The 27,072-nt window shown below is 36.0% G+C and overlaps 1 protein-coding gene and 1 long non-coding RNA gene across 8 annotated transcripts in view; one reads left to right on the top strand and one right to left on the bottom strand.

Annotated features, from left to right (window-relative positions):
• The window catches only part of LOC126925696 (aquaporin-like), a 54,169-nt gene extending 35,152 nt beyond the window's left edge, over positions 1–19,017 (bottom strand). For 2 of the 7 annotated variants that reach the window (XM_050741518.1, XM_050741517.1), the window contains exons 1-2: positions 18,655–18,862; positions 11,025–11,189 (exon numbers count right to left, since the gene is read on the bottom strand). In XM_050741518.1, the coding sequence (XP_050597475.1) occupies positions 11,025–11,160 (136 nt within the window). In that variant the 5' untranslated portion in view covers positions 11,161–11,189; positions 18,655–18,862. The other 5 variants (XM_050741511.1, XM_050741514.1, XM_050741515.1 and 2 more) reach the window with 5 other exon arrangements.
• Positions 1–27,072, top strand: part of LOC126925707 (uncharacterized) — a 75,980-nt gene that overhangs the window by 42,099 nt on the left and 6,809 nt on the right. The gene's annotated exons all lie outside the window — the stretch shown is intronic.

Genomic DNA, 27,072 nt, shown 5'->3' with positions numbered 1-27,072 from the left:
ATCTAGGAATATGGTAATGGCAATGCTGACCGATATCGCTGGCGCCAAAGTAAACAGGGCCTCGGTTGGAATACAGATGTCAAGGAGATGGCTATCGGGCGAAGAAAGAGGTTTAACGAAGGGACTCGCGGTGAATGCATAATGAAGAGGGCAAGCGGGCAGGCAAAGGTGAACATTAGAGGCGGCACGAGCTGATATTCGAGTCGAACCGGAAGCCGGAATAACGCTAGTGAGCACGTGCGAGATTTTCCTGGCGCAACGAAGATCCACGCTCGATCGCCTGCAATTTTCTTAATTACGTCGGGGGCCTTCCCCTGGCTGCGACTCATTAGGGTAACCGCGAACGTGCACGCTCGATCGATGCCGCTTCCAGATGAAATTACCCCTGAATCGTGCGAAATTTCATCCTTCCTGGCTGCCGAGTCTCTCTATTTCTGAATAGAACGTTAGACAGTCGTGGAAACGAGATTAGAATTCCTGGAAGAACCCTAGTCGCCCCCCGGCTCTCAATAACAGCCATTTCGTTCCTGCACTTGGTTAAATTCTAGGTTATGTTACTTTTGTAACGTCCTGTAGATGCAACTGTGTGAATATGAGAATTTATCGGCAATCTAATTCGCATTTGGGTTCTTGATAAAGTGAAACTCTTGATGAGACTTGCTTAATTCGAGGGTTGCACCACTTTTGTGGCGTCCTGTAGATGAAGCTGCACGAACACGAGAATATATTGAAAATCTGATTTCCATTTGGCTTCCTAATAAGAGGTATTGTAAATCAAACTTGGTTACTTTAATAATTACATTACTTTTGTACCATCCTATGGATGAAACCACGTGCAATTATGTACATATTGAGAATCCAACTTATCGTCGTTAAGTTTATTTAGATCTTAAACTGAGCATGCAAATTTTTGTATCATCCTATAGACTAAGCCTACATACATAGCAAAATCACGAAAATATTCTCAGAACTTAACTTACCTGTGAGCTTGCAAACCTTAAGCAGTCTCTATAGCATAAGAAACATAACTTACCTTTGATATCCAAACAAGAGATATTCTACCACCGAAGCTATTCCCATTTTACTTTTGTATAGCCCTGTACGAAAAAAGTGTCTATTCTACGCCTATGAAAATATACTATCGATAAATAATACCAAAGAATTTACGTCTTGACACAATGCGTCATTAAATATCGAATTATGTAACTCAATACGTATACGATCGACTAATGAATTTAAAAATCGTTTATCGTATTCGTCCCCTGTGATCTTCAAACAGAAATATGTTATTTTTAAAAACAAAATGCAACGAGGCCTGTATGCTTGTGTTGAACGATTTGTAGGCCTGATTAAAAGTGCCTCTGTTCTACTTGTCGCGGATACGAGCAGTAATCTCGGGTCACTGTTACGTATACGTGTGCCAGGAATGATAAGGCCGGTATCAGCGATGAAGAAATCAATAGCATAGGTCAAACGAGCAGTTTCTGAATAATCTTGAAAGATACAGGCGAAAAATTTCACTGGCGATGCAGCGATACATATATATTGTGTAATCTTATACGAAATCTTCTTACGAAACTCATCAGCATCAAATAATTTTTTATTAGATTCGTGTTTATGAAATATTCTCATTTCTCGTATTTCCTTATTGCTAAGGACAGAACAAAATTTCGTTATATCTTTCTAACGTTTCTCCTCGTTTTACATAGTCTAAGGAATATATGAAACGTGCTTGTTTAATTGTAAATTAGCAAGGTTTTATAGCTTCCGAGAAAAATAATTCTTGGATAAATGAATCATCAGCATCAATTGTAACCACAATTGTCAGGTAGCTAAGAGATGACGCGCTGAGTGAATCTCTCTCTACATCTGTTCGTGTCATTCTTACCAATTATCCCCATAATTCCCTAGAATTTAGTATTTCATGAATCACCCGATACGCTTTAATAAGCTAACGCTCAACTTCAACTTTCCACTCTCGAGGCATATAAGAGGAAAAAAATAAAAAGAAAATATCATATTGACATTAATGTTTCATTAGGTTTACTATCGTGATACTTTCCCGCGGAGAAAATGGCCACCATAACCGTTACGGTGAACCATCAAAAATCGCGTAAGTAGCCTTAATGGCGTCAAACTTGGCGAAGTGCAGTTTCAAGTATCATGCGATACATGTTTTATAACGTTGCGATACAAAGTCGTGGTTTCAGTGAAAATTTCGAAACTTCAAGAAAAACACTTGAGGTAACCTAATAGTTTACTCGGTCACAGATTTCTCCGCAAATTGTATGAAACGATTAGGTTTGGGCTAACCTCGAATTAGTTTGGTTCGTTTTGATTTGACTGTTAACTGGTTTCCAATTAAATTCAAATATGAGTCTAGGCCCTGACCATCGGAACGTAAAACGTATTTTTGAAAAATCTAACAGGCCTCGTGTTTGCTACGAGCTCCTCGATTTTTCGATGATTCGCGATGTGTCAAATTCTTCGCGAAATTGCCGCGTATTGGTGTGTATAGGGTTAGACGGAGGTTATGCGGAGGCACGTCTGCCCCAGAATTACAGCAGAGTTCTCGTGATTAACCGTGTACCGGCCGGATATAATTAGAAGGCAACACGTGTCACGCACAATTTGCATTAGCGTCCGATCGAGAGTGACAGTGATCAGTCATTGACGTTTGCCACGGCTTTCAAGTACGATTCCATGTTAATGATAGCTTAATTATTGGAAAAGGATCGACTCTGGTGTTATTCATCTCTGTAGAGTCAGGTGCGCCAATCTGCACATTCACAGGGAACCGTTTTAGATAATTGACCTACTATTTGCACGAATGAAATTTTACTTTAGTCTTTGAAATTATCACTTGCCAATTCATCGGCATTGCTATTATTGGTATTGCTACTGACTAAATTATTATACAAAAGTTGTGGTTATGTTACACCTTCTTTCATCTGATTTATGAAAACCAGGTAAGGTAACCTATTAAGAGAAAAGAAACTACAGTATCGATAAACAAATTTAGAGAAATCGGTTCTTAGATTCAATATAACCTAACGAATACGTTGATAAAATAACACAAGAAGAAGAAACGTTACGTGAAAATCAAAGTATAATAAAGTTAACGAAATAAATATTCTGGTTCAGTGCTTAAAAGTGAATTCATTTTAGAACACTGTTCTAAGATATTCCTAATATTATAATTGAATACTTTCGAAAGAATATTCGTTATATAAAAGCGCGATGTAAGTCATGTCTTATAGAATGAGTTGCCAGATAATGGTAGCAACACATTCTAACCGTTGTTGCAAATTTGAGATAGGAACGAGGAAGTGCCTCTCTCACTTATTAGTGTTAGAACCAAAGTTCTTCTTTCGGAGGATTGTGTATACAAGTTTGCGATGATATCTGGTGTCCATAATAGCAGAATTACGAGGGATATAGGTGTTGCCGGTAATTACGATGAAAGTTACCTGCTCGTAATTAGGATTCGAGAAAGTAATAGTTCGTGATTTAGAAAAGAGTGAAAGGTTGATCGTCTGCCTTTCGAGCATGAAACACGATAAGAAATGGTCAGTTTCCCCATAGCTTGCATCAATTAATAATTTATGGTGGTAATCAGCACGCCATCTACTCTTAGTGAGAAGAATCATTAATCACTCGATAGCGTGGCTCGATAAAGAAGGAAATGGTTACGTCGATAAAAAACGCAACGATAGAAAGTTCGATAGCGATCGATTTTTCACCACGTAACGGATAAACGGTGAACGTATAATCGCGTGAAATGGGATGAAACCACCTTGATTTAACATTCGCACGATCATCAAATATTCACGAATAGTTGTTACTGACTTTTTCTACACCCATACTCATATTTCTAATTAATGTTCTGCATTTATTGTAATAAAAAATTCATTATATTTCTTCAACTCGAAGTATATAATTAAATTCAAGTTCTCAAAATCTTGATTTTCAACCCTACTAATTTTCTATATTTATTTGACATATTTTTTAAAGAACCTGATTGTCTTATCTTTTTGCCAATGTTTTACGTAGATTAGAAGATGTATCGCTATCTCTAACGAAGATATTCCATAATAAAATTAAATACTTAATTAATCAAATTTTAGGTTAGGTTATATCCAAGATTCCAACATGGCCGCTACTTTTTAGGGCTCACTTTTGCATCACTCTGTATATAAAGCTTAGTGTTTATAAGAACTTATTAACAACTTAACGTACATTTGTATTTCTAACAAGAACAACTTTTAATCAAATCTGTTTAAATATCGATTTACATTACATTTGTATCATCCTGTAAACTAGATTCCACGTCTAGGAGAATTTATTGAAAAGCTAACCTATCTCCGAATGTTTTGCATAGATTAAGAAAATGTAGCGTTGTATCGCGTGATTTACGAGCTGGCCGGTGTTAAATATCTCGATACGCTCGAAACTGAAACAATAGAGTTCCTCTCGAATTAATAGCGTGCCGAGAGACTGGAGTAGAAAGCGCGCGCGGAATTAATTTCTGTCTCGCCGCAGTTTAGTCGTTCCTCGGCCCATATAGCTCGCGATTCGACGAGAGCACGCGCGAAAGCTCCCAAGATCGAGGACTACTTCTTGCTCGAGCGTTCCACGCTCCAATTAACGTCGCCTCCGCGCTTTCCGCAACACGTTCACCCCGACCATCTCTTCACTCGACAAATTCTCCAAATATCCAAATAAGAAAAAAATTTGCTGTCACCAAATTTCATCGATTAGGCGATTCTGATTCGCTTTGTCTAATATTTCCTTTGGTTTTCTTTTAAATGATAACGGATGATCGAGATTATATTAAGTTTAAATCTTCAATAAAAAAAAAAAAAAACTTGACAAATGTGTGTAGGCAGAAAATGATCGTAAATTTTATTGTAAAAAGCATTTGAAGCAATCGGATTAGGTTTGAACTGAGTTTGAATTGGTTTGGTGGAGTTGAGTTAGGTTTGAATTAGTTTTAGCGATTGGGTTCGAGATAAATTTGGTTTAACTAAGCTCGAGTGTTAATAGGCTTAAAAATTTAGTATAGATTAGTCAATTGCTACGTTTATTTGAAAATATTTGAAGCGATTTGATTAAGTTTGGCTTAGATTCGAATTAAGTTTGAATCAGTTTGATTATGTTTGGGATAAGATTAAAAATTCTGTTTAATCTTTATTTGAGTACAATATAACATCAGTTCTGAATTAACTGACGATGAAAACGAGTCGTGTCCCACTTAATTAAAAATACATTCAAACCATTGAAATCTCGAAATCGTCAAAATCCTCGTACATTTATATAAAAGTGTCTAATACGAGTGTTTATGTCTGCGATCACAAGGAATTATCATATTGTACATAATTTGAAAAATAGTTGTTATCGATTACCATATCTCGCGAGTCACGAATATAACTGACTAACAACAAGTTAATTAACTCTATCGGTCACCTTTTCTGAAAACACTCGGCGCGATTAGGCAAGCCGATAAGTTTTGTCTCTTCATCGCGTCGGTCGTCGTGCCATTGCCAATTAATCTCACGAATTCTACTACACAGCTGCAACAGTTACACGCGTGACATTGAGCCAAGTTGGCAGTGAACGTCCACTGACCGCTCTCCAAAACGACACAATTCCCACTCTTTCTCTCTTTCACACGCTTTATTAACTGGTGTCTAATAGAACCATATCACGTGCCCACCATAATAACAGAAAAATTGCTATTTCCGCCTTAAGTCCTCCTTTACTGAAGTCTCGTGCTCAAAGAGTTCGTTTCTTTTCCAATTTACTATATCGTAATGCAATTTAACACTTTACCGACCGATAGCCGATTAATCGGTTTTTGTCGCCGACAATCTTTCTCATTATTTGAGCAGTAATTTGTTATTTAGTACCAAGGTACCTTGCTCAATCGCGTCCGTTGCGTTGCTTTGTAAGCTCCCACAGTTTTATACCAATTTGAAAAACTTACCGTTCGCGATGAACGAAAAGAATGGTTTCGAAGAGCCTAAACCGAAACAGAGCCGGCGCCAGGGAGAATCTGCGCCTGAACTGCCGGTTGAACGTGCGTATGCTGTTGAACCACTAGGGGTCAGTAAAGCGTTAAGATATATAAATATCCACAGCATTAATCAGGTTACTTCATTCCCTTTCCAATGATAAGGGTATACCATAACTCATGGGACCCATTTCACAAGAGGCACAAGAACAATAAATAATTTTTTTACGAACGTGTGTGCTACCTGTCCTCCTTTCAAAGTCGCGTAACCATTTTCGTGTTTCATTAATTAGCAACTGCTTACTTATCGCTCGGTGTGTCCGCAAGCTTGCGATCGTCGTATCAAAGAATTTCGCAACGTTTCAAACATTCCAGGTGTATATTACTTATCCAACTCCTACGAAGATAAGTAGCTGCGGATTATGGAAACACAAAAGTGGCTCTGACTTGGAAACAAGAACAGATAGCACACATGTTCATACGAACCTCTTTCATTGTTCTTGTGTCTGCTGTCGACTCCTGAAATGGGTGCCTCATATTCTGACTATCTCGCGTATTGAGGTGTCTGGTGAGATACCTGGGTGGCCGGCCAATTTTTGTAAACCTGGCTGTCTCACGGGTACCTGGCTACTTGAAATGCTCAGTTGAAATCGCTAGCCCTATAAATATCCACATGATGCATATCTGGCTGCGCATGAAAGACTCGTTACAGTTACTCGTACAACCTAATGCTCAAAGTTGGAATTAGTTAAGTTGGCTTTGATCTTCTGCCAATTTACCACACTACGATATGCTTTACGCTGCATAAACTGTTGGCAAAACACATGTTCCTGCACACGACAAACACTCATTACGCTGGTTATCGCGATTTCTTGCTCAAAGACAGTACTAACGAGATTAGGATTCGCCGCTCTGCCAGTCACGCTTACACGCATCGCGTCTAACTTTCTACACGGACCATTTTCAACCACGCTGAACGCCTCGTAAAGACCAGTTTTCACCGGAAAAATACGTTTCAGGATCCCTGCGTGTTTATTAGCCGAGTTTGCAAGCGCGGATGACGAAGGAACAGGGCACTCGGATGTATTGCAGGTAGAAATCTCATGGGATTTCGCTTATCGAGGACTCTTACGGGCCGGAAAGAAAGTTGCGCGCGAAAGTATCTGGAACGTGAAAAACGAGGGAAATCACGGCGATTATATCGGCTCGATATCGTGGCGCCCCTATGGCCACGTTGTTTCGTGTGATTTGCCTTTCGCAAGTGGCACAGTCGTGAGAAAACGCTTCGTAAATGCTTCGATAAATCAGGCCAGGTAATCAAACTGACGAAGGTGTATCTTCAGGGTGGGAACCTTGCTAGTGTCTTGCCCTGGTGTCTTTAGATTTCTCGTTTTCACCAGCGAATCTAATTTCTTCGTGTTTGTCTTCTTCATGGGGAACAGGACGATGTTCCAATGTGGTAAATTTTTCTTTCATACCTTTCAATCTTTCTTAACAAAATATAATCATCGTACAATTGGATGGCGGAGGAAGTTGCTTGGAATTTTGTTACGTTTTCTAAAAGACTGTTTTGCAAAACCAACGAATTCACGTAATACGAAAAGAAGAATTTTCCTTCTTGATTATCGCAACGTAACTACAACGAAGATTCCCTGTGAGATCTATCAGCAATCCGGATTATAAAATTTGTAGTTTATTTTGTAACATATTTGCAGCTTTAAAGTTGATATGTAGTTGAAAAAGTTGCGGACGATAGAAAAAAAAGGAGGGTTTCAAAGAGAAAATTACACGGCATGCAGAGAAACATATTATACTCTTGTGTATTTGACTTTCCGGTGACCTTGAAATCTTTCATGAAGTCAACATTACAATTCTTAAAAGAAGACCCTCATCTTTTATCGCGTGTTTTTGTAGCTGACATTCAAAAGTTTTCAAAATAAACTTGTGCCTTTCGCGTCGTTCATCATCAGAGGTTTCAAGATCATCTCAAGGTGAAATACACAAGAGCACAGTACATCTACCTCCCATATCGTGGGAATTTCGTTCGACACATTTTTTTCTACCGTTCGTATTTTTCGAGATATTTGATCCGTTCGAGGAGACACGCTGTGCAAGAGCAAATTGTTGTTATTAACATGAGAAAAAGTATCTAGTATACTAAAAACCCACGTTCCAGTTGTAAACTTTCTTTCGACCACAGCTGTACAAGCCTAATGAAATTACGACGCTGTGGGCTTCGTGAGACGCTAGATCAGCTTCTTTAGAAAGGTTCTTTATAGAAATGGTTAATAAAATTTCTCATTCGACAGTATGCCAAACTACGTCATTTTTTGTAACGTCAATTCCATCATCTTCTGACTATTAGAACGTATTATAGTTTGCAGTCTTTGAAAGATCAATTAACATGTGAATGAACGTGTAATTCCTTCGTTTCATTCGGTTAAAGTAATTAGCGATCAATGGATTTTTCTTGCCACGTAGAACCTCTTTTTTTACGTGTTAATTCGACCTATTAATTGGTAGCTTGTAACTGCACAGTTTCTCTAGTAACAGTGGTTGAATTGTGCAAGAGGGAAATTAGCACGATTAGCCTTCAGCTTCCATAACGGTGCTTGCAGAAACCAGGTTCGAATCTGCTTACTCGACATGGAAACCATGTGGTTTTTGCCATCGTGAGAAAGGACAAGGTATTCTTGACCTTTCTCGAAAGCCAGTTTCGTGGAATCACGTTCACGTTCCATTTCTCGAAAATAAAATCTCGAATTTCGAATAATAAAATCTTTTAACCTCCATGATCCTAGCGATAAACGATATTGTTTAATCGATTAAACGTTAAAAATGTCTAAGCCTGAATAGCAGATTATCTGCTTTCGTGGAAATACAATGAGACAGAGACGAAGTAACTATTCGATTTAATAGTTCAAACAATTTGCGAATGTTCGTCATTAGCCTCGAGCGACTGTTAATGACTCGATGCTAATTATCTCACACTATGTCACTATGACACGCAATAGCAGGAATAGAGCCATCTTCCGGGTTATTGTTCGTCGTAGACTTATTCAAACTTCAACACGTGTAAATATAATTCAGCTGCTGTCTTTTAAGCTGCTGCATGGAAATTCGACATGTAAATACAAAGGTTACGAAGATATTAAGGAACGAATTCGTCTGGTGATATTCAATGCAGTCTAGTAACATTTAGAGACAAATCTTAGACAGTTTTATGGGAACTAACTGAATAATAAAATTGTTGGTAATTTCCTTTGGATAATAAGAATAACATTATTTCTTAGCAGAGTGTGGTTGATTTTTCGATTTGAAAAAAAAAAACAACTAAATGAGTAAATAAGGATAAGTGACTAAAGTTTCGTAAAGAACTATACGAGTAGATATGTTTTAAGACCGAAGTTTCTTTAGATATAGAGAAAAATTCATTCTTGCCAATTGTTGGTAATAAAAACGTATGGTTTCCGATGTTTCGTAAGGGAAATGTAAAGCATTCAAATTTCTAGCCAATTTGCCAAACAAAGCGTCTATCGTTTAATTCGTTTATTTTTAATATCCAACGAGCATAAACCGATTAAACAGTACGAATAACGTGCTCGTCAAGGCGGAGAAATAATAGTAAACCATCACAATTTCACGAAAATATAACCAAAGAACCGAAACATGCGCATCCCACTCTTAGTTAACCTCTTTTAAATAATATCAACAGCTCCTACCTAGTTATTTAATCTAGTTATCTTTCCCATTCGAAAAAGAAACTAGATCAGAAACCCGTTAAAATATCGTCTGTAATACGTTGCCTCGAGCAACGTGTTTCTAGCAAATAATAAATTACCAAATGTTGACAAAAAATCTATCAAAGTATAATCGTTGTGAACCTTCTTTGAACAACGATAATTCCTCTACGTCGATCTAGTTGTTTGTTCCATGGCAAAAAAAAAAAAACTAGACTTGGAGAAACACCATGTAATATCGATATTTTCTCCTCTATAAGATGCTGTTTCCAGCAACGTGGATCACCTACGCAAATTATTTCGTCGTTTTTCTCGATAATAGAACATCTGTTGCGCGCTGAACACAAACAGAGCCTGCCGATCACTCGGTGGTCACGGGTTTCGTTTCACGTGATGCAGTTTCCGGTCGATCACGAGATCTCTGGTAACCCGATTTCCTGAAATGCACGCCGCGTCGCCGGTACTTTCTTTTCTTTCACCCGAGGGGAACCGGTGCCAGCGAGCACCTTTCTACGCGGTACGATCGAATTTTTATCCACCAGGCCGCCTAGTGGAATTCCATGGCGAAGCAATGCCAGCAACCCACCAGACCCAGTCGAATCGTCCTTTCGTCTCTTTTTCTTTCTTTTCTTTTCTTTTTTTCCACGCGTCGCGTTTTAATCATCAGGTGAACGAACTTTTGCGGAATTGAAACTTTCGTCGTCGTGCCGCTCGCTTACATTCTCATTAAAAGGAATGTTTAGTTTCACGATAGAACTATATATATATATATATCATCATTCTATTCTTTATGATTTATTATTCTATATAGCATATTTCAGCATTACACGTTATGCTTTGTTCGCTGGTACGTTTCTATCGCTGAAAAACAAAATTGTTAATTTATAACTAGACCGATATTATTATACGTTCGAAATTCTATTGGATAAATTCTACATTCTAATTATCCTTGAGCCTATTCATTTAGGCAGAAGATATACTCCAAGCATTGTTTGTATAAAATAGCACGTTGCTTTCGCTTGTTCTTATTTGATTATTAACACCATATTTGTACATTTTTCATGTGAAATATAACTTGACTAATTTCTCAATATTCCTGGATTTTTATGAATTTCACAAAAGTGTTATACGAAAAAAGAAGATATCCGAAGAGATATAAAGAGGTAAGAAAAATAGCAGAGATAAATTTCCAATGAATATATAAAAATTCACGGCCTCTTTATAAATTAACAATGAAAATCCGTTAATAATGAAAAAGAGAGCAGACTCACATGGTATTTTGAACTTCTTCGTGGCAGTCTGTATGCTGGAGCTCGGGTTGAACGGGATGCCAACGCTTTTCGATTTTCCCGCTGTACTGGCGGTGATCGCACCAGTCTGTATTATCGAGATGCCAGTTTGCTCCATGTCTCACGAACTGGTCCACGTCAATCTGCCTGCCCGTTAAAAAATTCAACGTTCATTTCATCGATAGAACTCGTCGAGTTTAAAGGGAAGAAAAATAGGAATTCTTTCTTCGCGGGTATCAACGAGTAATTTTGTTTATTTTTGCAAATGGGAAATAATTTGTCAGTAGCCATCCCATCGAATTCAAAAGAAACGATCGAGAGAAAGTGAGAGAAAAATAGGAATTCTTTTTTCAAAAATGTCCATGAATAATTTTATTCGCCTCTATCGATGAAAAATATTTTCCTCCGTAATTTGTCAGTAGCCATCTCGTCGAACTGCTAGAAATAGAGAAACGAAAGAAGACATAGAAATTCTTTTTTCAGAAGTGTCCATGAAACAATTCAGAGAAAGGAAAAAAAAAATAGGAGATCTTCTCTCAGAGGTATCCATGAATAATTTTGCTCGTTTCTACGAAATAGGAGACATTTTAATCCGTAATTTGTCAGTAACAATTTCGTCGAACTGCTAGAAATAGAGAAACGAAAGGAGAAATAGAAACTCTTCTTTTCACAAGTATCCACTTGTAGTTTCGTCCGTTTCTACAAAAGGAAGATATATTTTGTCCTGAAATTTCTCAGTAGCCATCCCATCGAATTTCAAGAAACGATGAAGAGAAAGTGAGACAAAAATAGGAATTCTTTTTCAAAAATATTCATGAATAATTTTGTTCGTTTCTATGGATAAAAAATATTTTCCTCCGTAATTTGTCAATAGCCATCTCGTCGAATTGCTAGAAATAGAGAAACGAAAGAAGAAATAGAAATTCTTTTTTCGGAAGTATCCATGAAACGATCGAGAGAACGTGAGAGAAAAATAGGAAATCTTTTTTCAAAAATATCCATGAATAATTTAATTCGTTTTTATAAACAGGAAGCATTTTGATCAGTAATTTGTCAATGATGATCTCGATGGATAAATTTAAGGAAACAGGGGACGGAGAGGAAGGATAGAGAAATGGAGATTGTTTTTAAAAAGCATCCATGAATAATTCTATCTATTTCAATAAATAGGAAATATCTGGATGCGGAATTTGTCAGCAGCGATGAAACACAATGGTAAACCCGTCGTTTCTCGATTTCGTTATCAGCGAGTTCGGAGACGCGTGTATAAGTGGGACGGGGTCGTAAATCGCGGCTGACAGAACTGTGAAAAACACGAGAAATAAGGCGGACGGCTGTAAATCGTTGGGAAGCGGCGCTTTTCTCGCGTCGTAACATCGAATTGATAAAGAGACACAGGTTCGTCGTTGCTACTGTACGTTTCCTGTTTTCGCAAACCCATTCGGTCTACAAAAAAAACGAAAGTTTACTATACGTTTCAAAGATTACATCTGCTATTTTTAATTGATTTCGTACTCACAAATTTCCTATTTATAGAAACCAACAGAAGTATGGATGAATAAAGAAATTTGACGAAGAAAGCAATCTCAAAGAAAAGAAAATATTCAATTCTCTTCCCTCCTCTTTTTCCTCGTATCTCGAATTTTTATTGGATAAACGAAAGTGGATATTTTAAAAAGCTGGTACTATGGTTTTTGTATTTCACTTCTTTCCACCTCGTTTGATATATTGTGCGATTGCTGTTCGTAGCTAATTTATTGGCTTGGCAATTAAGTGATTGCGGACTTTGTCATTACCATCTAATTAGGTAAGTAATAAAGTAAAAAAAGCAAGTTTAGCAAGTAAAAAGAATGGAAATTACTATTAAATAATTATGAATTTAATATTTTATAAAATTTGATATATATATGTATGTATAATTTTTTAATTTGTAATTATTATATTTATGTAAATATTGTAGGTAATGTAATTTTGTATATACAAGAAATTAGTTTTAATAATTAAATACAAGTATATTAAATTAATAATATTATTATTAAATAATATGTACGTATAATTTTTTAAATTATAAATATTGTAGGTGATGTAATTTTGTATATACAAGAAATTAGTTTTAATAATTAAATACAAGTATATTAAATTAATAATATTATTATTAAATAATATGTACGTATAAATTTTTAATTTATAAATATTGTAGGTAATGTAATTTTGTATATAAAAGGAAATAATATTAATAATTAAATACAAGTATATTAAATTAATAATATTATTATTAAATAATATGTACGTACAATTTTTTAATTTATAAATATTGTAGGTAATGTAATTTTGTATATAAAAGAAAGTAATATTAATAATTAAATACAAGTATATTAAATTAATAATATTATTATTAAATAATATGTACGTATAAATTTTTAAATTATAAATATTGTAGGTGATGTAATCTTTTATATGAAAAAAAAAGTAATATTAATAATTAAATACAAGTATATTAAATTAATAATATTATTATTAAATAATATGTACGTACAATTTTTTAATTTATAAATATTGTAGGTAATGTAATTTTGTATATAAAAGAAAGTAATATTAATAATTAAATACAAGTATATTAAATTAATAATATTATTATTAAATAATATAAAAATTTAAATTATTTAAACCTAATTAGATGGTAATGACAAAATCCGCAATCACATAGTTGCAATATTATTAACGCAATATTATTTCCTATCGACAGAAACAGATAACAGCTGTACACTTTTGCATTTCCATTCTGCCCCTATCTTTATGTTTGTCCGAACAGCGATCAAAGGAATTGAAGCTACATACAAATTTACAATGCCCCATCTAGCAAATATCGAAATAAGCAGCCCTGATATTTTACATATCCTCGCGTGTTACGTGCATCTTGTGAATATTTATATCATTGAACTGTTCAAAAATGCACAAATATTCGCGTAACAAATTGAAACGATATAGTGCTGGATCGTTTGAGTTTTAGCGAATCAATTAGTTGCACTTTGGCTGGCTGTGTTTGCTTACCCGAACGTGACTGCTTGTATTTTCTTATTCGAATTACGTGAACGAAAAATAACAGGTTGCGAGGAAAATCAACGAGTTTCTATTGTTATGAACTGCGATTATATAAACTGTCCACCGACAAGTTCAATTAAACGTAGTTGTACGGTGTTCTAACAATAAAACTCGAAGAATTCTTTCAACGAATGAAAGTTGAAGAAACTGGCAAAAGCTCGACGAAAAGACCGCACTGCGAGTCGAGTTTACCGCCTCATCCTGACGATGATTTTGACGAAACGATAGAAAGTGCAGGTCGTACGATCGAAACAGAAAGCAATTAATTAGCAATCTACCGTACCAGTGACACTTTGACGACGCGGATAATTAAATTGCACAGGCCGAAATTCAGGTGGTCTAATTGATATCGAATTCTACCATTGTGCCAAGGCTAATTGACGTTAAAGAGCACGTTATCGTTGCGTTTCCATTAACCGGCTAATTATACCACAGCAGAAAGTCTCGGTCACGCGTTATCAACAGATCAAAACTTGCTGTTCATGGTGTTAAGCTGGAAAATTCAGATCGTTTTGCTTCGTCGTTTTACACGCAGTGGCGCGACAAAGTATTTCAACGATTAACATAGGAAGCTTCGAAGCTTCAAAGAAAAGAAGAAAAAGGAAGAAAGACTTGCGAAGTTAAGATTCAACGTAAGTCTTTCTGAATCGTCGTTGCGACTTTTTCCGAACGTAAAATATCGATAAGTAGAATGGGGATTTTTATTATTTGTAGGAAATTTCGTAGTGGAAAGGACGCGATTCGTAGCAAGTTTAACGGTACCGAGCAAAGTATGAAGCTTCCTCTGTCAAAGAAATTTTGCACAGCACAAGTTTAGAATGAGATTGAAGAGATATGTATCAGATTGTCCGAAAAGTTTTCTTCGTTTCATAAGGTGATGATAATAGAACAATTTCTGTTTTATATTATTTTATTGAATTAAGTATGATCCGTTTCGTTCTATTTCTATTATCGTGTTATCAAACGAAAGAAACTTTCCGGACAACCTGCTATGAGCCTCTGTCCGTGTGTTTTATCTTCGCGTGAATATCTGAATCTGGGAATCTTCCACTTGTATTAAACAAGCAACGAAATACAAATCGAGAAAATTTCTATGAAGAATTAAACGCGCGTGATATTAACTAATTATGAGAAATATTGAAAGTTGGAAGGAAGAGAGTAGGCAAATAGAAGATAAGAAGAGAAGTGAAGAGATGTAGCTTGATTAAAGAGTTGATGACTGTAGGCCAACAAGAGTGAAAGATAAGGTAGCATAGTTGCTTGCAGGTGGAATAAATCCGAGAAGAGGGCAGGAATGTAAGGTAAAATTAGTTTAAATTAACGAGACTAGGACAAGGGAGGTTTTGCTTGTAAAGTATTATAAATGTTACGTCGGGTCATCCCATAAGTAAGGCAGTCTCTTTAAGAGCTCAGTTTAAAACAACAAGCGTTGTTACTTTCAGAATGTTGAGAAGATCCAATCAAAAGCTTGATAGGAAAGGATAATGAATTATAAAAGAGATACGGGAAAATTAATCACTGATCGATCAGGTAATTTTTTTATTTTTGTCTGACGTATGAAAACCAACGACTGCATTGCTTACAGGCATTAGGTTGTCCGAAAAGTATCTTTCTTTCGCAAACGTGTTTTTTACGACAGTGAAACCAAGTGAAACCAACTGTGAAATGTCGCGGTGTCTGTCTCAACAGAACAAAATGGATCGTGCGTAATTCGACAAAATAATATAAAACAAAGGACGATTATTATTTCCTCATTAAACGAAAGAAACCTTTCGGACGACCTAACGTTACAGTTAAATGTATATAGTAGGTTGTCCTGAAAGTTTCTTTCGTTTTACGAGGAAACAGTAGATGTACATTATTTTTTGTTTTATATTATTTCATTGGGTTATCTACGATCCATGTTGTTCTAATAGAACAAACATTGTTGTGCATCTGTTATTTTCTTATAAAATTAGGATATGTTATAGTTATGTGTATATATTAGATTGTCCTGAAAGTTTCTTTCGTTTTATAAGGAAACAATAGATGCACAGTATCTTTTGTTTGATATTATTTCATTGGATTACGTACGATCTATTCTGTTCCAATAGAACAAAAATCGTCGTGCATCTGTTATTTTCTTACAAAAGGAAAGAAACTTTTGGCACAGCCTGATGTGTACAAATTTTGTTACATGTTCGTCGTATTACGTCATACGTGATATTTATGCATAGAATGTGAAGGTAGTGGAACGTCTTAATCCCGTAGGGAAATTAATAAATATTATTGTCATTAGTATGATTATTCAAATCAGGATACTGGTTATATCATTCAAAGAGTAAAGTCCACTCCCATTCATAAAAATATGAATTTGCATGAACATCTGCCAACTACGTATTAATAAACCTCGATAAAAATTTAGTTTCCCCCTCTTTAACACTTGTCGTACGTATAAGCTGACTACTATACATGGTGTGTAGGAATTTTTGAATAAATTTGTGCCTGCAACTATTATATACATTTCCTGATTAAATTTCACCAATATAACTACGATAGTCGTATTTCGTTGCAATGTTAATGAAATTTCAATATGTATCCCCGTGTAGGTATATTATAAATTATTATTTATAATATACCATTTATATAACATCATACAGTGTATAATACATTAATAGAACCGTAATTTACTCATCAAACATTTCTACACGTTGCAATATATTTTGCACAACGTACGTAACTTATTCATAAGAGGTGGAAAATTTCTACAATTGTTCAACCGTTTGGCTGCATTATCGTAGAACTGCATGCTCCACGCAATCAAAATCAAGTGGAGCGATCGATAATCCTGATTTAATCCCCGGCCAAGGATCTCACGATAAGGATGTAATCTTTGTGTGGCGCGTTGTAAACATCAGAGTTGTTGCTAATCGAAAATTCGTATACATACACACGTATCTGAAGTTTAACGTACAACCGTGACCAAACTATGGATTGATCGTCTTGGATATTCCTCTTTTAGTGATGTCAAGTGTTGTTGCTTCGAATTTCGATTAAAATTCAAATAATTCTCCCTTTCTCCTCTCGTTTCAATTTAATTCTCGTATCTGCGAGATTTGATTCGTTTTATCGACTGGTTTAAATTTCGATTGAAATTTCTACGAGAACTTTTGCGTATTCAAGTCGAAGCTCGGGCTTCTACGTTTTATCTCGATTCGAATCGACGTTTCTGCGTTTCGATTGAAATAAAAAAAAAGGGGGGGGAAGGGAAAAAATCTCCATATTTCGATGTAAACTCAAGTGCCCAATGTCAACAATCCACGCTTCGTAACGAAGTCATTATCATCCGTCTCCATCGAAATTCAAATTCAAATCTGTGAACTGTTGGAAATTTCTAAACGAGAAATTCGAATTTCCGCGTTTCGCGGCTGGAAAAAATCATCGTGCAACGATCGTGATCGTGGGAAATGCAAAATCGTATAATAAGCAAAGTATGCGAAACGCAGTTTGAAAGCAAAAATAAGCGACAACGTAGTGGAAATAAATTCTTCAAATACGAAATGTTTATGCAAAAATATAAATATTAATTTCAATTATTTACTAAATAATCTACGTGCTACAAAATTGGGCAAAATTTTATTCGCCCATGAAATTTCTTATTTCGATAAAAGTCATTTAAAAACGAAAAATAATAAAAATAATTTATTTCTTATCGCTAATTTGCAAGTTAAATATTATTTCCCACTTGCATCTAATCGACAAACAAATGATAATCTATAAACTCTATATAAAATCTATAATTTTTCCCTCTGTCTTATCTATTTCCATTTGTTTATTAATTTGATCGTTAATTAACCAGACCGTAGTTGACACTTGCTTATAGAAGTACTCGCTTTTCAAACAAATTGTTCGCAAGTATATTTGATCTTGGCGTATTCATCGTAGTCAACAAACGTGTTATCGACAATCCCAAATTCCAATACACAATACTCTGCCTCTCTCTCTCATTGAACTGTTACCTTCGTGTAAAAATAGATTATCTTAAGCATCGATAAACAATAAATAAAGATACATAGAAAGTAAACTGATATTCCAAAACAACACCTAATTTCATTGTTTCGAGCAACGCACTCGAGCTCGTCCAAATAACGGACAATCCTTCCCCTTCTTCGACTGACCTGCCTCATAACAAATCACTGTCCATTGAAACAACCGTCTACGTATATAAATGTATTCAACAATAGCCTCAACATTGGCCATAAAACTGCACTATAGCCAAGACCAGTATACAGCAAAGAATAATACCAGTTTGATGTTCAACTTGCTTGAAAATGAAAAATCTATCTCCACTAGCTGCTCTCGCTAGACCTGTCCTCTTATTTCTATCCCTATACGGCGTAACCGATTATTATTATAATATTCACCGGACGAGATCGATTTTCTACCGAAATTCCACTCGTTCCATTAGCTTAATAGAAACGCGTGTGTGGGAATAAAAATCCTTAGTCCGGTTCTGCATAAAGTGACTCACGCTGAGACGAAGATCGATCAGCTATGCCCCACCTCGTGTTACGTTGCGTGCAGAGAGAAGAGAGGAGCACGTGGTGTTTCTCGCGGTCACTCGGCCGAAGCTGGGTAATATGACACCTGGACAAAAAGCGACGGTTGGACTTGCGCGATTCGGCACAGCGTCGTAATGTCGCGTGGCTTCAACCAGACTGAATCGGCTCGCGACTCGCTTCTACCTCTATATGTAGAATCTCCTCCTCTGGCAGGCACTCTGGCTCCCGTTACTTCTGCCAAATCGATGCCAACCGACCGACATAGTTTCTCATCCTTTCGGACGATCCTCCCCTCGGACAATGCCATTCTTTCTGCGTAGCCAGCAAACGGATTCTGCGTTCTTTCGCGCGTCTTGCCCTTCCCGCATGTTGATGAAAACCGGGGACACTGTGAGCAAAGCTGGTGCGATTATTGGATTGGCAACTAAGTGATTGCGGGTCTTGTCATTAGGTTGCATCGACCAAATCCGCAATCACTTAGTTGCCAATGCAAGAGTAGGTCAGCGATTTATTTGTTTATTTATTCGGCGGTATATTCCGAGATGGCTCGTCGTTAATAAACGATAACGTCATCGATGATCAGGTTGTCCGAAAAGTGTCTTTCTTTTACAGACACGTTGTGATCTTTATCTTGATAGAATAGAATGGATCATACGTAATTCGATGAAATAGTAGAAAACGAAAAATGTTGTTCGTCCATTATTTTCTTATAAAACGAAAGAAACTTTTCGGACCACCCAATATGTTACTGGGGATCGCTGATCGTTTTGCGAGATCAAATGACAGTCGATAACGTGGAACGAAGCAGATGCAGGTTGTTTAAGAAACGTTCGAGCCAAGTTTGTATAGGTTTGCAGGAAATTCGAAGTGGCAAGAGTGGACGAAATATGGGAGATATGGTACTTGTAACGTTCAGTGGATGAAACACATTTATACTCGGATACCATTTGGTTAGTTGGCTTTATAAAGATGGAAATTCGCAGAAAAATCCACAATCCAGGAACTGTTGATAATAGTGAGCCTTTGTGGCAGATAGATTGTTATATAATTGTGATTAATTATCATTTCGCAGAGTTTTCTACATTAAATGCTACGATTAATACCGATAAAGCGATTAATTTTGTTTGATGTATGTCGATAAAAATATGATAAGCTCAAGTTTTCTAGATTTCGAAGCTTCAATGATGGTTAAATAACGTATATCTGCTTCTTGACATTCCTGTCTTGTTTTTATTAACACGTCCCGTTTTATCGTTCGGACATTCCAGATCGCTTGTTCAGGGCAGATCCGGAACGTTGCGTCTTTTTCCTTTCTTCCTTTTTTCTTAACTTTCAATTCGAAGATGCAATTGAACTGGAATTTTGAAAACGCGATAGAGATCTGAAGGATCAAAAATACGTTGACACCTTACCGACCGATAGCCGATTAATCGGTTTTTCGTCGCCGACGCTTACCGACAGATAGCCTATTAATCGGCTTTCTGTCTCCGACGCTTATCGACCGATAGCCTATTAATCGACTTTTTGTTACCGACAATCTTTTTCATTATTTGAGCATTAATTTGTTATTTGGTACTAAAGTACCTTGCTCAGTTGCGTCAGTCGCGTTGCTTTGTAAGCTCCCACAGTTTTTTACCAATTTGAAAAACTTACCGTTCGCGACGAACAAAAAGAATGGTATTGGAGGGTCTAAACCGAAACAGAGCCGGCGCTAGGGAGAATCTGCGCCTGAGCTGCCGGTTGAACGTGCGTATACTGTCGAATCGCTAGCGGTCGGTAAAGTGTTAAGTTGAAGATTGTCGACTTTGTATGCTTGGTGGGTTGAATAAAATTGCTACGATAGAAGCTTAATTAGGTGAAGTTACTTTCCAATCGATTTTTCCAAAGATTAATTTCTAACGTTTGTATGAATATTTGCGAAAGAAGATTAATATTTTTATTAATATCCATTGACATTTTTATTATTATATGTTTCAATGATCGATGTTTAATATTTATGGGATACCTCTAAGAGATGAAATATCAGCGAATTATTTAAAATATCGATAAAATCATGCTGTAACATTCCAACAAGCAAGAAATACCGTTTAACGAAATTTCGTTAATCGCAAGAATTCAGGGATAACGAGAGTTACGAAACTTTTTAATAGATTCTATTTAAAACACGGACAGTGAAACTTTTATAGAAAACCTTCCCACGTTATAAGTTCCGATAAGAACAAATAAAGAAAAGTTCACGAAAATAAATGTTTCAACTTTGAATAGAACTCGATAAAATATAGAAATGAACATTTTTCTATAGAAAACAACGGCAACAGATATTTCGCCCGTTGATATTAAAAGTTCTCGATTATCCTAATAAATATTAATTATTATTTAATGTACCCAATGTACTACAACCATATTACATAATGACTGAGGTTGATATTCTAAATATGTTATAATATTTATTTTTATAATACGCACGTAGACAATTCACAAGTTCAAAGCTTGTTTGTGTTTCTCTTTGAAATGAACAGTTAGAAAGGTAAGGACGTTACTCAATATATATACATCATATTCGTATATGTATGCCTGTATAGACGTATACATATATATAATACAAAAGGGTCTGATCTATTCATCAACGCTCACACCAAACCGCTGTACCTGGAAACGTGAAATTTCAACGGTGTATTTTCTTTATTTTTTTTTTTTTCTTTTATAACATAAATAGGAGACGAGAAAGGATTTTTAGAAATACAAACCCTAAAGGGGTGAAAAGGGGTAAAATTTCTTTTACGGAATAATAATTTTTCTGAAGTTTAAAGACGTGAAATTCTGCATACGAACTCTTCGTTCGAAATAAACCCTCATGCGAGGTTGGAAAAGGGGAAAATGGATTTTTCTCCCAAAAATAGCCGTATGAATGAATGAAGGAACACCTCGCTTCTACAATAACAGATCGTTTATGATTAACAACGTTCTAGTATTATCGATAAATTTTCGAACTCGATTTTTTCGTAAACTTTAAACATAGTTACTATATCGCTATCTTATCGTGTTATATCATATCAATTAACTGTTTTCTAGTAATTAGTATGTATCTATCTTAGTGTATACAGCACTATGTCTACGTATGTCTACGTAGCTGTATTTTAAAAAATATAACTACTTTTTTCACTTTAATGTTACTTGGTGATTAGAAAGATATATTTTACTATAAAAATTTCCTTCCACGATTACAGGAGAAAAATATGATATTTTTATGATTGCGAGCTTTTTAATTTTAATGTATCGTTGGAATGTCCAAGAGGTTAAACTAAATTGTTTGCTTAGAATCGTTTCCCTATAGATAATGAAAACGTAATCCATAATAATCTTCTACTTTGATTTTCAATATAAAAAACAAAAGATATTGCTTACCGTGTTTCCCCCTGCAATCTTCATTTTTCATTTTCACAAACGATAGATTTATAACAGAGCTTATCTATGCTCTAGAAAAAAAAAAGGAACATTTGATCGAGAGGATCAATCGTTGAAATGAACGATTATCACTGTAACGTTGTCGCTGATACAATGCTCTTCGCCTAAGCGTGGAGATGCGACAGCGATGAATATTTAACGATAACAATTGCGTCAGCGCTATTAACAAATTAATGAGACGCGAATTATGCGACAATAACATTGATAAATTGAACTTCATAGATCATAATATACGTAACGTTAAATTACATAGCTTCTAGTCTTTAGTCTGTTTCTAGGATTTCTATGAAATTTAGCAGAAATTAAAGAATGAAAATTTATTCATTAGAAATGTAGAGATTTCCAAGGAAGAAAGGTAAGCTAATTTAACGTGCTACGAACTGGCAGTATTTTACCACTGTTGATTGAATTTTATATGAACGTAGGAATTATTTATGCATACACCTGGAAAATTGTTAGAAAATAATAAACCTAGGTACAACAAACGAATTATTTGCTTTATCAGCGCAGCCAAGTTGAAGAATACTTAATTATAAAATAACTGAGAATTCTAGAAAGAAGAAAATAATAAAAATTATTAGAAATAATTAATCGAAATTGTCGAAAATTATTGATACAACTTATTAACACAAATCAGTGGAAATTGCCAGAGATAATGGAAATTATTAAAAATAATTGATGAAAATTATTGAGAATGATCAGTAAGTAGAAATTGTTAAACCAATGAATGGAAAATTATTGAAAATGATCAATGGAAACTATTAAAAATAATTGATGAAAATTACTGAAAATAATAGAAATTAATATCCAGAGATAGTTAATAGGAATTATTAAAAACGTTATGATGGAAATTATTCAGAACAGTCTCTAAACATGCTACCTATTATAAGCATGATATTTCGTATAATTAACGAAACAAAGTTGAAAAACCCTGAACTTTACCGCTATGTATTCAGAGAATTTGCCGAGAAACGAATCGCGTTTATCATGCTGCAATTTCAGGATGATACATACATAATGTCATACCTTTCCACTTAGATAATGATCGATCGATAGAGGAGCAGCTTTCGTTCGTGAAATTCTTCCAGTCGATCGTCAGATTTACCGATCGTGATGTTGAGGAAAATATTAGTTGCATGCTAAGTTGGTGCCACTTCTAACGACGTTCTTTTGTTTTGGCGTCCGCCACGTGTTAATTATCTGAGTGTATCCGGTGCGTTCATATGGCTGTACATGGTGGTGGAATACAGAATATAAAAACTGAATCTCTGTGTGAATCAATAAATATCGAACTCGGCAACCTATTTAAGAACACGTAAACACGCGTATTAATTTTGCAACGATGCACGGCAACGATAGATACAGCTGGAAATAACGCGAGAGTATTTGGCAGCCGGAATAATTTCCTCTCTATTTCCAAATGTCTGATCATAAACGAACGTCGAGTTATTAGAAGACGAATGTTCCTAATAACTCGTGAAAGGCGAAAATTAGTTAGTTGGTTTTTACATTTTTTGATCCAGTCAGCTGTTTATGACGAGTATACTCGTCACGAAGAAATGGCAATATTTTGCGTTATGACGAGCCCTGTGAGTAATAAAATTAAAATATATGTACCTATACGTAATAGGTACATATATTTGCAATAAATTTCCTCCAATTTCTACATGTATTTTCGAATTAATTCGAAAAATGTCCTATTCGTATTCTGCTAACAAAAATTTCCAAAAATGTTTAGCACGCATAGTATATTCATTACAAATTTCCTCGCTGTATTTTTATATGGAATTTTTCAAGAAAACCTAATCTATACCAATGTCCTTCGTTCGTGTCTCGTCGTAATGCTAATTTCGAAACAACAAAGTACATTCTATATATTTGTAAGTAGTTTATTTGCAATATATTTGCAATAAATTTCTCCTAACTTCTATGTATAATTTCCAATGAATTCATATAGCGCGTAACGTGTTAATCTTGTTATACCGGAGTCTATTGTTAGCAAAAATTTCCAAATGTCTCATATAGTCAAATAGCCAGTATGCTATATTGGATTGGCAACTAAGTGATTGCGAATTTTATCAATACCACTTAATGATCGGAAATCGAGACACAGATGTAAAATAATCGCCAAAATCCGCGGCTATTTGCTGGAATTTATCGTTTCCGTGGCTAAATCCCCGCGTCATATATTTGCTATGGCGATTAATTTAATCAGTGGTCGATACCAAGCAAATCCGTCAGTGCCTAGTGTCAACGTGGTGTTGTATCGGTGTTTACTACCTGAATAAGTGCAATTTCGACGATCTAAATACCAGGAGTAATTTATACAGTTAGTGTCATTAAATGGTATTGCCAAAATCCGCGATCACTTAGTTGTCAAGCCAATATATTCGCAAAGAAATTGTGCAGCAAACGTTCGAGTAAAATAAGCGCGGTAAACGTCTGTTTGAGCATAAATCGTGCAGGCAGCATTATCTTGACAGAATTTGATCCGCGATTTAATTCGCGATAACGTCGATCAACGGACATAAAAAATAAAACTGCTAACTGTATAAATTACTTCTGGTATTTAGATCGTCGAGATTGCACTTATCCAGGTAGTAAACACCGATACAACACCATGTGTTGTAAACACTAGCAACTGACGCATTTGCCTGGTGCCGACCAATGATTAAATTAATCGCCATAGCAAGTATATGACGCAAGGATTTAGCCACGGAAACGGTAAATTCCAGCAAATTGCCACGGATTTTAGCGATAATTTTATATCTATATTTGGATCTCCGATCGAACGAATCGTGGGCGTTTCGCATTTCGAATCTCCGCTTCTGCGAATAGAAACTCGAGAGCGTGTGATCGCTTCTGTGAACGCTCGTGATCGATAGACTACTCAAGATGGAAACAGAAAACAAAGGATCGGAGGGGAACAAAGGAAAGGCAAATTTGTTCGAATAATTGAAATAATTGGAATTCCCTGAATTCATCGTCTAAACAACGGTATTGTATTTCATATTTTCCTGTTGCATGCACGTGCTGCAGGATGTGAGAGGTGGAAGATGGACGTGATGATTACGAAGAATCGTTTGGGATTGGGATGGCACGAGGATGGAAAATTTTGAAATCGTGGAAATTTTTAGAAATCGTCTGCTTGTACGTTTAAACAGCGAAGATTTCTCTGCAGAAATTTACTGGCATGCAAATTTTACAACCGTCTCCCTTGTCCGAATTAATTGCGAGAAAATACCGTTTGCACGATGCTGAATACTCGACGCGAATATTATTTTCTTATTCGAATTATTCCCTATCCGTATACGCACGGTGTCGTTGATTGACGAAGATAATCACGCGCCTATTTTAATTCAACGAACGAGTAGGAAATTTGATGATGATCGTTGTCAAAGGCCATCGGAATCGTGCGCCAAACGTGACCAGGAAGATACGAAACACGATATCAATGACATTCCTGGCTAATTCGTGGTCGACGATGAGGCAACGATAGGCTAACCGACCGCGGTTTGCATAACATTTTCGCAGTCGATTCAGATCGACGACTTGAACGAGGAAGAGACGAAAACGTTCTCCCGTTTCATAGCTACGGAATTTCTAGGTAACTCGGCGAAGACGAGTAAATAGCTTTCCCTTTTTTGATATTTATGTAACGTACCCTTGTTCGACCTTTTGAAATGCCATGTGAGCGTGGAAATTACATTTTCAATGTTATTTTCTTTGTTTCTTATTGTTCTGTATATACAGAACAGCGGTATACATTGTTAATAAGCTGCAAACGTTGGTGGAATTTTTAGACATCATGGGAATTTTTGATATTTCTGTTCCATAGATACCTTTCTTCGACAATTATATACCGATTTAATTAGGCAAACTATTTTTTAAGCAAACAGGATAGATTCCAATCGGAACTCGATAATGAAAATACGTTAATTTTTACTGCAGATTTTTATACAGATATGTATTGTATCTTCATGAGCGCACATGTGGAATTTAAATAGGAATTCATTCTGTTTATTATAAAATCCATATTATATAAATATCTTGCGTGGATTTTTGCATCATGAAATGCGCATAAAAGCCTTTCATAAATGCGTAAAAATCCGCAGTAAAATAGTCGATACTTTGCCTGTTTTATATATTTTTACGTTAAATTAAATTTCCCATAAATGAACAAAAATCCGCGGTATATCGGTCGTGCAGTATTTAACCTGACTCTATAAAACAGGTGGAACTCGATCGAAACTGAGTCAACATCGTGTTCAAGTTATACGCTGATATTCGCTTGAAGGAATTCGCATCTATCGGACCAGTGAATTTTAAATTTGGCTGAACGATTCGTATCTTAAAATCATTCTGACTCGAGTCCCATTTAACCATTTAATTACCACTCTATTGTACTTTACTAGTATTACTATTTTTTGTATTCTTCTGTTAAATTAAATGTCCCCTAAATGAATAAAAATCCGTGGTAAGGTGCTCGCTATGTCGCAGGAGGTCATGGTGACTATTTGTCCCGGCTCTGTGAAGCATCTGGGACTAGACGAGATCTCGGGTGACCTACTGCTCCTTTCCTGGCAACGCCACGATTACACAGCGGACACATTATTTATCCGGCTCTTCTTTTGTCGTCGATGCTTTTCGTTCGTACTTTCTCACCCGTTATACTTGCCAGGCTTCCTCACAGACTTTTGCCCCATTGGTTTCATCGATCACGCGTTGCTCCTCATCTCGGTGGGAACATTCTTTTTTCTCCATCACTCGTCGATCAGCTGTGATCCAGGTGATCCGAAGACTCAAAAGTATTAGGATAGGCAACGCCATCCGAGGCGTACACTTGATTACATTCGAACCTACTTTTGGCAGTGTCACAGGTCTTTTCGACACTGTCATAAATATCACGAACCTCCCTAACC

Source organism: Bombus affinis, chromosome 16 (genome assembly GCF_024516045.1).
Source record: "Bombus affinis isolate iyBomAffi1 chromosome 16, iyBomAffi1.2, whole genome shotgun sequence".
Classification (NCBI taxonomy): Eukaryota; Metazoa; Arthropoda; class Insecta; order Hymenoptera; family Apidae; genus Bombus; species Bombus affinis.
The sequence above is the reverse complement of the archived record's forward strand: the minus strand, read 5'-3'. Positions and strand labels throughout refer to the sequence as shown.